Raw genomic sequence first — 13,822 nt, forward strand, 5'->3', positions numbered from 1 at the left:
TAAGAATTAAACTTGTGTTCTTTCAAATGTTTATTAAATGGTTCATGTACAATCACTTGCATGCTTTTATAAAGCCTGACTCCAATGCTTATTGGGAGTTTTACAAATTCCTAATTCTCCAATTTATATTTATAATGTGACTTTTTAAAGACATAGAATAATGTACTGGCCTCTTATACAAGAGTTCTTGCCCTTTTATCCCATCCTGAGAATTGGCATTGGCTAGGTACAATAAAACAAGTAATAATGATAATAAAAAAGCATTTTGTGACAAAGTGCTTTACAAATATTATTTCATTTGAGCCTTTCCACAGTCTTGGGAGCTAGGTACTATTATTATCATCCGCTCATTTTACAGATAAAGAAAATGAGGATAATAGGTCAAGTGTCTTACCCTGGGTTACAGCTAATCAGTATCTGAGGCCAAATTTCTATTCAAGTCTTCCCAAGTCAAGGTTCAGCAATCGAACAACTGTGCCTTCTAGTGTGGAACTTTTTTATTTAGGGATTTTTTGCATTATCTCTGCTACCCCCTCCCCCCGGTTCTATTTTTAGCTAAGTCAAGTCTTAAGTGAATATATATATTCAAGGAGGTAAGCCTGGGTTAAGAGATGTACTTTTTTCCCCTTTATGTAAAGTATGATTAGTTTGCATTCCAAATTTTGGTTTATTTTATTTAGCTGAATAACCTTAACCTTTGTTGAGGTATTCTAGATTGGTTTAGATTGCTTCATTGATTTAAGAGTTTATTTGCTCAGGTTTAGAACAGTCTTTAATCTATATTTATTACTGTACATAATTTCATTCCCAAATAGGAAGGCAATTAATTGGATTCAAACACACAAAAAAGCTATGTTTAGGTTCTTTAGATCTGAAATCTTAGACAATTCGAATTAAATAAACATTTATTAAGCATTTATCATATACAAGGCACTGCGGATGCAGACTAAAATAAAAAGACAATCCCTGTCCTTGAGGTGTTCACATTCTAAGGAAGGCAGGGTACAACAACGTTAACAGAGAAGCAAATACAATGCAATTTGAAGAAGGAAAAATCACTAATATCTGGCACAGGTGAAGTTACATTTCACAGAAGTGGCACTTGAGCTGAATCTTCAAGGAAGACGAGGATTCTGAGAGGCACAGACAAGAAAGAGGAATGCATTCCAAATACATGGGATGGTTTGGCTGAATGCACAGGGACAGAGAATGTTTAAATCATGGACTCTGTGCTGGAATAGAATCTGAGAGTGCTACCTGCTGTGATCCCTTTATAGATGAGAAAACTGAGGCCCAGAAAAGTTCAAATATTTGCTGGTTCACAGAATCTGGGCTTGAACCCTAGTCCATTGCCTCTAGTCTTTTCTTTTTACCAGGATGCTGAAGGTCATACAAAGTTGTGAATAGCTATTAGTCCAATATCCTCCCCTCCTCTCAAGATGGGGGAGAGCAAATTAGAAATGTTTTGCTGGATTGCGTGAGGGAAGTTGAAGTGGAGGATCTTAGAAGACTAAGGAGTATGCATTTTGTCAACCATTTTTGAGTATGTCAGACTAAACTTTAGGAAGATTATTGCAAAGCTGTGTGGATGGCTGGCTAGAGAGTAAGAGACTAGAATTAGGTAGATCAATTAAGAGGCTGCTGCAGCACAACAGAAATGACAGGGGCCTGAAGAAGGATATTGACTATATAAGTAGAGAAGTGATTGATGTGACAGCTTGATCAAAAAAAAAGTCTCTCAGAAAATTTTCAACACACTAATAAATCTCAAAATAGAATAATTACAATAGATATATTTATTTTTGGAATAATTTTTAAGCACTTCCTTGCCAGATTTTTTTTTTATAGAAGCTGACTTCACAAACTTAGCACGTAATTATCAATTCACAATGTTGGGGAAGAACTCTGCATTGTATATGTCTAACAAGGACAAATATAAGCTATTACTAAGAATTTCGATAATGGTATTTAAATATAAAAATTCTGAGATATTTTCATCGTCTACTAAGAATTCTAAAATAATCCACAATGTATGTATGTATGTATGTATGTATGTATGGCAGAGGGCACCTAAGCTTCTTTGTCTCCCCTTTCTCCAAAAAGGGCCTGCTTCCTGTCAGGAGTAACTGGGAGAGAATTCCTTTCTTTCTGTTACATCACTTCTAGCAAGGAAGCTAAAATTTAATTTCACTTGTGTTAAGTTTTAAATGGTAACCAGTATGATTTTGCCTAGATTAATGGAAACATGAAAACATTCTGATTGTACTTACCTAAGAATTTTTTCCATTACCCAACAATTTAAGCATTTGTTTTAAGCAAGCTGTGTTGTTCATAATGAAAATGTAACATTTGATGCCTACTCATACACAAATCATTGCTCCTTTTTTCCAATAATTTTAAAGTCTTAGGTTTGGATTGATTCGTAAGTCCTAATTAATATGAGATTTGCATTTGTGATTATTATATTTTTGGAGTATATCAGGATTTTTTAAAGAAATCATTTAAAAATTTGTGGTTCAAAGCAAAGTTTTATTTTTACAAGTATAAGAAGGGATAAAGAGACTAATAAATCAAATGGAGAATAAATACTTTTCATGCTGTCTTCAAGTCCTTGAATAACTTTTTGATTTAACACTAACTGAAACAATATAAAACTGCATTTGGTATGGTTTTCAGTTCCTTGGTAGTCTTGAAGTTTTTAAATATCCAGAATACTTTTTTTGCTGTTGTTGTTCAGCAAGCTAATTGAAAAATCATAGTGAAAAGTCAGTCTCTCCGAGCAAAAAAGACATTATATCCAAGTTCTGTCATAGCCCCAACCAGTAAGGCCCATAAAGGAATAAAAACATATGACAGATTCATGTTAGTAAACTGTTCCAGTTTAGCACAGAGTGCAAGACAGAATGCCAACTTAAGTAACATCGCTATGAAGTACCAGACCTTTCTTTTCATATGTCGTGGTCCATTTCGATGGTTGTAACCAGATTTACATCGTCCAGCCATCTTCACTATCAGCATTACAAGAAGAATAGTGTCGAATATCCAGACTGGTATGAATATAAGGAACCAGTTCCATGGTGCTTTCTCATCCAGTTTCAACACCAACATGATCAAGAAGAGTAATGTAAAAAGCCAAGTAAGCAGTACTCTCTGAGCCAGGGACATTCTCATTTAAACTGTTTAGAGATGGCTGTAGACAGTTGAAAAAATTAAGTACACCCTATAAGGGGAGAAAAATGAATTATTATTCAATTTTTTTTTCCATGTTGGAGTTAAGATACTCTTAGATACTTGGAAATGTCTGATTCACCTTATGTTACAAGAAAATACTAAGCTCATCTATTCCTTAGAGAATTGAATACCCCTTCTTGTTTCCCCTTTTATTTCTCAACCACATAACTTTTTTCCATGTTACTCAAGCTCAAAATTGTGAGGTCATTTTGGACTCTTCCTTCTCCATTATATTCCATATCCATCTAATTATTACTGATTTTTCCCTTCAAGTCAAGAAATATATGAACAAAAGACAAAAACCGCTTCCTGTAAAGCTTCAAAGAAAAATGAAAAAAATGATCATAAGCTCAAAAAGAGTTCTTGGAAGAGCTTGAAAAGGACTCTCTAAAAATCAAATAAGAAAGGTTAAGGAAAAATTGGGAAAAGAAATAAGATGTTTATCTACAAGTAAATTATGAAAAGTAAATCAACCGAAGAGATCCAAAAACTTACTGAAGAAAATAACTCCTTAAAACTTACAACTGGACAAGGGAAAACTAATGACTCCAAAAAGACAACAAGAAATAACAAAAAAATAAGAATGTGACCAATCTCATTAAAAAAACTGACCTGGAAAAGAGATTGAGGAAAGATAATATTAAGAACTGATAATTAAAAAAAAAAGTCTAGACACTATACTTCAAGAAATTATTGAGGAAAATTGCCCTGAAGTTCTAGAACTAGAGGGTAAAACAAATTTTAAAAAAAATTCCCTTATCATTGTCTGAGAGAGACCTCAAAATGAAAATTCACAGGAACATTATAACTAAGTTGCAAAGCTCCCAGGTAAAGGAGAAAACTATTACAAGCAACCAAGAAGAAACAATTTAAATAGTGTGGAGTTAGGATGACACAAGATTTAGCAGCTTCTAAATTAAGTCTGAAGAGCACAGAATATAATATTTCAAATAACAAAGGAACTGAGTTTGCAACCATGAATAAACTACCTAGCAAAGTTGAATGTAATCCTGCAAGGTTAATGAAATAAAGAACTTTCATATATATACTTGAAGAAAAGACTAGAACTGGACAAAAAATTTGACTTATAAGAAATCAGAGGAAATGTAAGAAGGTTAACAAAGACTAATTACAAGGAATTTAATAAGGCTACACTATTTGCAATTGAAAGAGTATGAATGAAATTTTACAGTGGAGAGGAAAATAGGCTAGAGGGCAGCTAGGGAGCACCTTTTCATTGAAATCAGGTTAAAGAAAGCATAATATACATTTAGAAGGGTATAAAATTCTTAACTTACAGAGAAATAGGAGGGCAAGGGAATTGGGTGTCTTAAAAAACAGGAAGAAGGGCAAGGATAAAGGAGGGGCTTTTAGAAAGGTATGTGGATTAGGGAGGCACTGGTCAGAAATAAATTACATTTCTAAGAAGGCAAAGGTAGAGAAAAGGATAAGAGTAAGGAAAAAATAGGATGGTGGGAAATTCACGACTAGTAATTATAACTTTGAAAGTGAATAAGATGACAGGGTGGCTAGGTGGCATAGTGGATAGAGCACCAGCCCTGGAGTCAGGAGTACCTGAGTTCAAATCCCGCCTCAGACAATAATAACTACCTAGCTGTGTGGCCTTGGGAAAGCCACTTAACCCCATTGCCTTGCCTAAAAAAAAGAAAGTAAATAGGATGAACTCATTCATAAAAGAGAAATGGATAGTAGAATGGATCAAAACTAGAGTCCAACAATATTTTATTTACAAAAAAAATTTAAAAATGAGAGAATTAAAAAATAAAGGGCTGGAGTAGAATTTATTTTGCTTTAGCTAATGTAAAAAAAAAAGCAGGGGTAATAATCATGATCTCAGACAGATTCAGAGCTAAAATAGATTTACTTAAAAGAGACAAGCAGGGAAATTATATTATGTTCAAAGCATCCAAGATAATAAAGTAATATCAATACTACATACATGCACCAAGTGCTATAGCATTTCAGATAGTCAAAGGAAAAGGTAAATGAATGACAGGTGTAAAGAGATAGTAAAATTATATAGGGGTTTCAACCTTCACATTTCAGAACTAAATAAATTTAACAAGAAAAAATAGAAATTAGTCAAGAAGATGAATAGAATCTTAGATAAGTTAAAAATGATACTGAAGAGAACCAAATGGAAATAGAAAGGGATATCTTTTTCTCAGTAGTACATGACATCTTTAAAAAAACTGAACATTTATTAGGCCATTAAAATCTTTGTAGTTAAGTGCAGGAAAGCAGGAATATTAAATGCATCCTCTTTGTTTCATAATGCAATAAAAATTATATTCAATACAGGATCACGGGAACACAGATTAAAAATTAATTGGAGCCTCAATAATGCATTTTAAAGAATGAGTGTGTTAAAGAACAAGTCATAGAAATAATACATGATAGTGAGACAACATACCAAAACTTACTGAATGCTGCAGGAGCAGTTATCAGAAGAAAATTTATATCATTAAATGCTAATAAGAGAGGTAGAGAACATTGTGAAATGCAAAATGAATAATTTTGATTACATTAAACTTGTTCTCAAAGAAGATCATGACATCATATGATAAGCATATGAATTTAGATTTGAGTGAAGCGGCACCATGTTAAGTCGCCAGCCAAACTTTCTCCACGAGTTATCTGGGTCCAGTGGTCAGACAGAATGACTGGAGACAGCCCTAGATATGAGGCAGTCAAGATTAAGTGACTTCCCCAAGTTCAACAAAGCTAGTAAGTGTCAAGTTTCTGAAGGTAGATTCGAACTTGTGTCCTGCTTTAAGGCCAGTGTTCTATCCAGTGCACCACCATAAGCAATGCATATTACATGTGCATGTATGCATGTACAAATATATACACATAAATGTACATATAAACACATGTATACTTTAGTGTATAGTTTATATAACTTGGATATAAAACTTGCTAGAGACATTTTAATTAGAGTACATTTCAAATTCTAAGCTCTGTCTAGTCACTTAAAACTTTCCAGGCCTCAGTTTCTTCACCTTGGAGTGTGAAGAAATACATGACCTATAAGGTGTCTTCCAGATCTAAATCTATGATCTCATGTTGTCCTTCCACAGCTTGGACTCACCTCATATAATGAACATTCATTCTGGTTTTGTTTTTTTTTTTTTTGCAAATCTGAATTCTCTTGTTCATCCAATTCACTAATCACTCACTGAATTGAATAGACAGGACAATTCAAATTAGGAACTGGAGGGGAGTGGTTGACAATTTTATGGTACACTGGATTTTTGGCACATGATAATATGTATATATATATATGCACACATATACACATATGTATGTATATATGTGTCTATTTATCTATAATTGGGATAAATCAGAATAGGGACACCATTGTGAGTGAGCTGAATTGGAAGGAAGCTAAGTATTCTAAGCAGTAGAGGTGAGGGAACATAGTCAACACCCTATCCTAAGGCATAAAAATAGGAGAGAGAGAATGACACCAACAGGGAAAAGTACCAAGGATAGTTTGGCTGTCAGGCAGTGTATGTACAAGAGTAGTTCCACAATTGAGTGGAGTCACAGTGCAGAGGGCAGGATTTTGTACTTTTTCCAGAGGCAATTGGGAACCCTTAGAGTTTCCTGAATACAAAACATGGCCTGATCTATACTTTAGGAGTATCAATTTGACAGTTGTGTTGAGGATAGACTGGGAATTAGGTATGGCAGCAGGATTTTGGCAGGATTTTTTTGAGAAAGGAAGAGCAATAAGGAGACTTCTGAAATAGGTTAGGGTGAAGTAATGAGACCAAAATATTTTGAAACCTGCCTATCATTAAGTTTTGGGTTCCAAACCTTATTTCTTCCATGGAACACTTTCCCCTCACTCCTTGAATTCAATCTGTTGTTTCTTATAGCTCTTATTCTCTCTCAAGTTGTATCTAAGCTACCAAAATAAATTCCACTTGTGTTTTTTTCCTCAATCAAGATTAAAAGCAATAAACAATTTATAAATTACTTTATGGTTGACAAGGTATCCAACAATCCTTTGAGGTAAGTAGTATGAGTCTCTTATACATATAAGAAATTGAATACTAATCAGTTAAGCGAAACAATCTTATAGCTAATAAGTGATAAACCCAACACACAAAAAGGGGCTTGAATTTGGGACCAATGGATTTTCAATCATCTATGGGGGCATGTACCCCATTAATACTTCTTTTAATATCTCTCCCAACATCTAAACATTGATTGATAAAGAATACTTGATGATTTGAATACTAACATACTTTCAAATTAAGTGCATGGCTTATATTAAAGCCCTGAATTTATATCATTCTGAATGATATAAATCTATATCTTATGTATTACAAAATATTAGGGATGGAAAGGCCTCAAAAGTCAGTCAGTACCTGAAAAGAAATTATTTCTATCCCTGACAAGCAGTCATCTAGTTTCTAATAAAGAGGAATTCATCGTCTCATAAGGCAAACTATCCTACTTTGGACAGCCTTAATTTTATTAAACTGAAATATTTATGTAGTTTTTATCTGTTGCTTTTGGTTACGTTTGCTAGGTTCAAGCAGACTAAATCTAGTTTCTCTTCCACATAACCTTTCAAAAATGTAAAAACAGCTATTATACTCTTCCTTCCACATTTCTTTTCACAAGAATAAACATTTCCAGTTCTTTCAACTTAAACCCACATGGCATAGCTTCCAGTTACCATTCCTGATTACCTTCCTCTGTATATTCAATTCAATTTTCCAATGTCCTTCCTAAAATGTAATTGCCTAGGACTGAGCACAAGATTATCGACATAGTCTGATCAAGATACTACCTTGAACTACGACACTTTTCTTACTACTTCATGCAGGTAGGTAACTAAAGCATTTTGATAGAGATGATAATAATTTGAAGAACTCTGCAGGCACTTAGATCGCTAGAGATTTCAGAACCCAGAGTCAAGAAGACATGAGTTTGAATACCGACTCCAATACTTACTGGCTGTGTGACTCTGGAAAAGTCACCTAACCTTTCCTTAATGACCTGAAATAACTTCCAACTCTTATGCAAAGTGTCTATTCTCTTCATCAAACCTTATCTGCTTCAGGAATTTCTAACAATTTCATACAAACATATAAACAGGTTTTTCTATAAATTTAATTTACAAGTATGTTTTTTCAGATTAGGTTCTCTCTCATATTCCAAGGAAGAGATAAATTTGGTTTATTTTGTCCCTTTGCATGATTTTGCAGACATATATGTACACAGAGAAAAGAGAAAAATGAGGAACATTATCCCCTCTGTACTAACCTCTTCTCTTTGCTCCTTGAAAAGGGATTGGCCGTAGTCTTATGTTTGAAGAACACTGGACTGGAAGAAGTTCAGAAGACCTGAACTATTTTTCTGGCTCTGCTGAAACCTGTCATTTGACCTCTTCAATCTTGTTTCCTTTTCTGCAAAATGAGGTTATTCAAATGTATGCCATTTATGGTCTCTTCAGACTTTAATATTCTATGCTTCTAAAATGTTTAATTTCAATTGCTTTGATTTTATAGCTAACAATCAAAGTGACTAAAGAGCAATGATTTTCCCAAAAGCATATAGCAAATGTGTAGCAGAGTTGAAACCTAAATCCAAATGTAGACTTCTGATACATTGTACTTATTCTACACTACCATTGATGTCATTTTTACCAATAAATTTTAATCTATAATTTTTATCTAATGTTTTCAATGTGGAGATTTGATTCAAATTACCTCTAAGATCCCTTCTAGTTCAAAATCTTATGATGCCCTGTGATCTTTTATGGAAGCTAAGAAGTTAATCTAATGAGTAAGGTAGGTCTTAAGAATCAGCTCAAGCTCAAGGATCCAGATTGATAATTTATCTGGTGTTTTCAAGGTAGTGGTGAAAGTTCTCTTATAGTCATTTCCTAATCCTTGTTTAGTAAGAGATGTTGCCATAAGATTTGGGAAATAGGCCAGTCTAGAACAGAGAAGGTTTTATAGTGACTGTAAAGAGATGAATGGCAATAGCCTTAAATGTGTATCCAAGAAATAAACTGCCTAAAGGAAGTAGGAGGGGAGGGAAAAGGGAGAAGAGGCAGTTGGCTGCCAGAGGCTGATGGTTATTAGTAGGGGTAAAAAAGGAAGGGCATCAGACAGATTGCAAAATATTGCATCTCACAACAACTCTGGGGGATAGGAACTAATATTCCCATTTTGAAGATGTGAAAAATATAAGTATTGGAGAATTAGGTTGAGAGAGGTTAAGTAACTTGCTCATGACACAAAATATTTACTGTATGTCAGAAGATCTGAATTTTTCTCTTTCTGACAACTCAGCTCTCCAGGCACTATACCATGCAGTCTTTATATCTTTTGTTCATTTGCTACATGGAAATCATTTTTAACATTTAGAAATAATTCCCAGTTACTTCCCAGAGCTTTTCCAAATTAAAAAAAAACATGCATATATGTGTTCAGTGTCATCAGAATACTCTAATTAGCTATCTGTGGTATGTGATTTGTAGAGAGAGACACCATAACAGGAAAGAGTACCAGAGTAAGCACCAAGAGGAAAACTTTTCTATTTCATTTCTATTATCCACTCTTCCAAACAAACTCAAGAGGATCAGATTTAAAGCCCTGAGAGATATCAGAGGTTAATTCAGTTCAAGTATACCTCATTGTACCAATGAAGAAATTGAGACCTGGAGGAGTGAAAGGACTTGCCCAGAGTCACAAAGGGAATAAACAGAGCCTGACTGAAAGCAGATTCTTTTTCCTCAAATCTAGTACTCTTTCTACTATATCCCCATCCTGTAAGATAAAAATGAACAGGAAAATTTGTAACAGATCAGAACCTCTTAAGGAGATCTCACCAAGGCTATATCTAATATCTATGTAAAGATCCTCTCTATAGCTAATAGCTAATAAGAGGTAACACTTCCACTCTGTGGCATACACTGATATTTCAGCATGGGATATAATTAAAGATGGAATCTTAATTTTAAAGGTCACAGATGAGACAGATCGCACATAGTTGATAAGTTTGCTTGCTAATGATTTCTCCTTAAATATTTCCTCTATCTACTTCTGTCTGTCAGTTCATCTGTCTATCAATGTTATGACCCAAGTTCCAAGTGATAAAGGAAATTTAGGAAAGTAACTGGGCAAGAACCCTATACATATTGCATTTTTATAAGTAGGACTAGGTGAATGATCATTGGAAACTAGAATAAGTGAACTCAATGCTAGAAAATGGTGTTAGGTCTGGGGTTCTTAACCTTTTCTGGGTAATTGATCTATTTGGGAGGCTAGTGATGACTATAACCTTCCTATGTATTTATATATGTTTTTAATATCTTAGTTTAATTTTAAAAACTTTTAAAATTCAATATTTAATATTTTACAATAATTTTAAATAATTTGATATTTAATCATGTTTTTAAATATATAAAACAAAACACACAGATTACAAAGGAAATCAATCCTGCTGAAATAAAGATTTAATTTTTTTTCTGTCCAAAGTCTGGGATCTTCCAAATCTATCCTTAAGAAATCTTGCCGCAGATTACCTAATCCTGCACTAATTTCACTGATGGAGAAAATGATTTGTCCAAGGCCATGCTAAATGGTAAGGTGTACAAGTAAAATAAGAAGGCAGGCCATCTGATTCAGTGTTCTTTCCACAGTACCATATTCCTGCCTCTCCTAATAAAGGCTACTTGTATTGGCTAAGGTAAAGTATGGCTTTCTCTTGATTTGTTTCCAGGGCTACTTGCTGAAAGCTAGAGTTTGTACATGCTGGAAAGTTTTTTTTCCATAGGGCTTCCCTTTAAGTCAAAAAGTCCTATTTTAGGGTCCTGGGATTGTAGCAACCATTTTTTAAAAACCCTATGTTTGGCAGGAAGGCCATTGTTATTCAGATGGTTAATGAACAAAAAATGCTCAAAGGAACAAAAACTGCACTTTATCCTAAGATGATTGTAGCTTTCTTTTCTCAGCACAGCATCTCATATAGACTTTTGTGTATGCCCTCAGTTTCAAGGCTGTGATGAATGGGATCCAACACCAGGTTTCTTAAATCAGGAGACCCGGTCTTCCATCCTCTACCACTGATTACTTCTCAGTTTCTCCAGATTATATAATCTCTAAATTTAAATTCTATGATCCTATATAGATTTGTTGAAATGTATCTGACTAGAGGAATCTTTCTGCTTCTCAGCACAGCAAGTTACATAAACAATAACTTGTCAGAGGAAAGGCAGAGATCTTTTAGATATAATCAACCTGTGCCCTTTGGAGTTTTATTATGTAGTCCTGGCTTTAAATGAACTTGAGAGATGGATACTCACTATATCCTATGCTCTTAAATGTTCACAGAAGGGCCCATTTTTGCAAAAACAATCACTTACTAGAAGACTTTTGAGGATGCAAGTCATCAAGTGATAAAAGATGGCATGTAAAACTAAAGTTATTTCAGAGTTCACAGCTTCATTCGTGGGAAGAGGTGGTGGGGGTAGTATAATCCAAAGTACAACTGAGAGCAAACGAACATTCCCTTTGCCCAGGGTTGTTACAAATTTCTGGAAAAACCAGGCTTATACTTTATTCCTTAATTTATGCTTTTTCATCAATCAATGCTCTGCTCCCCCCCCCCACTTTATGCTACTTAACTGCCTTACTGTACTCATCAAGTTATCTTCATTCCTCCTCCTTTAACTGTATTTTCTTCCTTGATGGAAACCTCATGGTTTTATCCCACTCTGGCCTCCTCTCACCCCCAAGAAAAGGATCCCCCTAAACTGTTTCAACCCCAAATTTCTCCAAACTCCATTACAGTCCACTCTAAGTGGATCTTTACCAGATCAGTGTTTGCACCCGGGCCGCGGGTCCAAGGCCTGCCTGAACTCGGGGCATCTGAAGGAACGATCCGGATCCATCCTCATCTGCAAAGCTACTGGAAGGGACGCTTTCTGACTCCCCCCCCCAGCTCTACACTGCGTCCGGCACGCTCCGGCCATTGGGATTTCGGAGAATCTCCTGCACTTTAGCTTCAGGTTCTATCTGGCAGCTTCTTTACGCTGCTGAGGTTAAATGACTGGGGTGGGGGCGGGGACACCGGCAGGGGGAGGGGCAGAAGCTCCCGGGCATTCGGCGCGTCCGTCGGAGCTCCGGACTCACCTGGGTGCCGCAGTCAGCCGTAAGGCAAAGGGGGAAATGACGATGGGGGAGGGGGGATTCGTCAGGTTATATCCCCGGGAACTTCACGCACGTTTTCCCCCATTAAATCCAGAATTCGTCACCTTAAAGGAGGGGGGGAAAAAGCAACCCGCGCACCATGCAGTTCCGGATCCCAGAGCAGCAGTCAATTCGAGCCTCTCTAGAGCTTCTCCCTCAACCTCCTCAACATCCGGGGCGGAGCCCTGGCGCGCCCTGACCACCCCAATAGGTAGAAGGAAGCCCAAGCAAAACCTTTGCCACGCCTCCTGTTCAGATCTGATTGGCCGAGTGAAGCGCCAATCCGACTAAACTGCCCCTTTTTGACTCCGGTTCGATAATACAGGCATCAATTAAGTCCTATGAACGCGCCTGAATTCGTCTCCTGCTGCTGCTATTGGCTAGAAGCAAACCAATCCAAGAGGGCTTGGGCGAAGCTAGCCCCGCTTTTCGGCTCCATTGTAGTAGGCAGGTGCCAATCAAAGAGAGCCCGGCTTCGGCCCCCCTCCCGCTCTCCTTCCCTCCCCCCTTGCTGGGGCTGGGGAGGCTTCGGCGGAGGGGAGAGCGCGGGAGGGGGAGGGGGCGCCGGGGAGGGGGCGGGGCCAGGAGAGGCGAGGCTAGACGCCTGGGCTCGGCTCGGCTGCTCCGGCCGCAGCAGGCGCGGGAGCCCGCCGCCTCGTCGCGCTCGGTCGTGCTGGGTCCGGCAGCCGGCGGCAGCGGCGGCCCTCGCGTGCCCCCCGGGGGTGCCCGGCGCTTCTCCCCCACCCGCGAGCGGCGCCGGCGGCCACGGTAAGGGCCGCTTCGGCTGCGGGCGGGGAGGAGGTCGGGATCCCGGAGATGCTGCGGAGCGAGGCCACAGGGGCGGCCGCGGCGGGCGGGCCCGGGGCCGAGGAGCGAGTCCGGGGATGCCGGCGGGGGGAGGGGGCCCGCGCATCCGGGGCCCCGCGCCCGCTGGCACGCGGGGCGCTTGGCTCCTGGCGGGGCCGCCGGGAGGGGGGCGGAGGAAGCGGGGGGCAGCGCCTGCGGAGGGGAGGAGGGGACGGGGGCTGCGGGGGGCGCCCGCGCGTGCCTGGGTGTCCGCCCGCCCGTGCCGTCCTCCCGCACCCGGCGGCCCGCACAGACCGGGCGAGCCGCCGGGGACTTGGAGGTCATCGGGTGCAGCCCACTCCTTCCGCCGAGGAAGAGGGGGGTCGCTGTGGGATCAGCCTGCGGCAGCGCGCCCCCCGGGATGCCCAGCAGGAGCGGGCAACAGTTTGGCGTTCTCGTGCCGCCACTGGCCCGGGGGGAGCGAGGGGCCGGCCCTGGCACAGCAGAGACAATGCCCCCCGGAGCGCCCCGTCTGCCTGCTCCGGGCTTTTAGAACCCCCTTTCTT

At 38.7% G+C, this 13,822-nt stretch overlaps 1 protein-coding gene across 3 annotated transcripts; it reads right to left on the reverse strand.

Moving 5' to 3' along the window:
* Nucleotides 1-22: 22 nt before the first annotated feature.
* Nucleotides 23-12,661, reverse strand: TMEM60 (transmembrane protein 60). 3 transcript variants are annotated; one of them, XM_074194013.1, is made up of 3 exons: nucleotides 12,414-12,661; nucleotides 8,541-8,678; nucleotides 23-3,220 (listed from the first exon to the last, which is right to left on the reverse strand). In XM_074194013.1, exon 3 carries the CDS (start codon nucleotides 3,169-3,171, stop codon nucleotides 2,767-2,769), a length of 405 nt encoding a protein of 134 aa, XP_074050114.1. In that variant the 5' UTR covers nucleotides 3,172-3,220; nucleotides 8,541-8,678; nucleotides 12,414-12,661; the 3' UTR covers nucleotides 23-2,766. The 3 variants fall into 3 exon arrangements, with proteins under 3 accessions (XP_074050114.1, XP_074050113.1, XP_074050115.1); XM_074194012.1 differs by having other exon boundaries at nucleotides 8,536-8,678; XM_074194014.1 differs by lacking the exon at nucleotides 8,541-8,678.
* Between the last annotated feature and the right edge of the window lie 1,161 nt (nucleotides 12,662-13,822).

This window comes from Macrotis lagotis, chromosome 7 (genome assembly GCF_037893015.1).
Source record: "Macrotis lagotis isolate mMagLag1 chromosome 7, bilby.v1.9.chrom.fasta, whole genome shotgun sequence".
Taxonomy (NCBI): Eukaryota; Metazoa; Chordata; class Mammalia; order Peramelemorphia; family Peramelidae; genus Macrotis; species Macrotis lagotis.

Excerpts from the sequence above, each read along its gene's own strand:
- TMEM60 (XM_074194014.1), bottom strand. The coding sequence starts at position 3,171 with ATGAGAATGTCCCTGGCTCAGAGAGTACTGCTTACTTGGCTTTTTACA.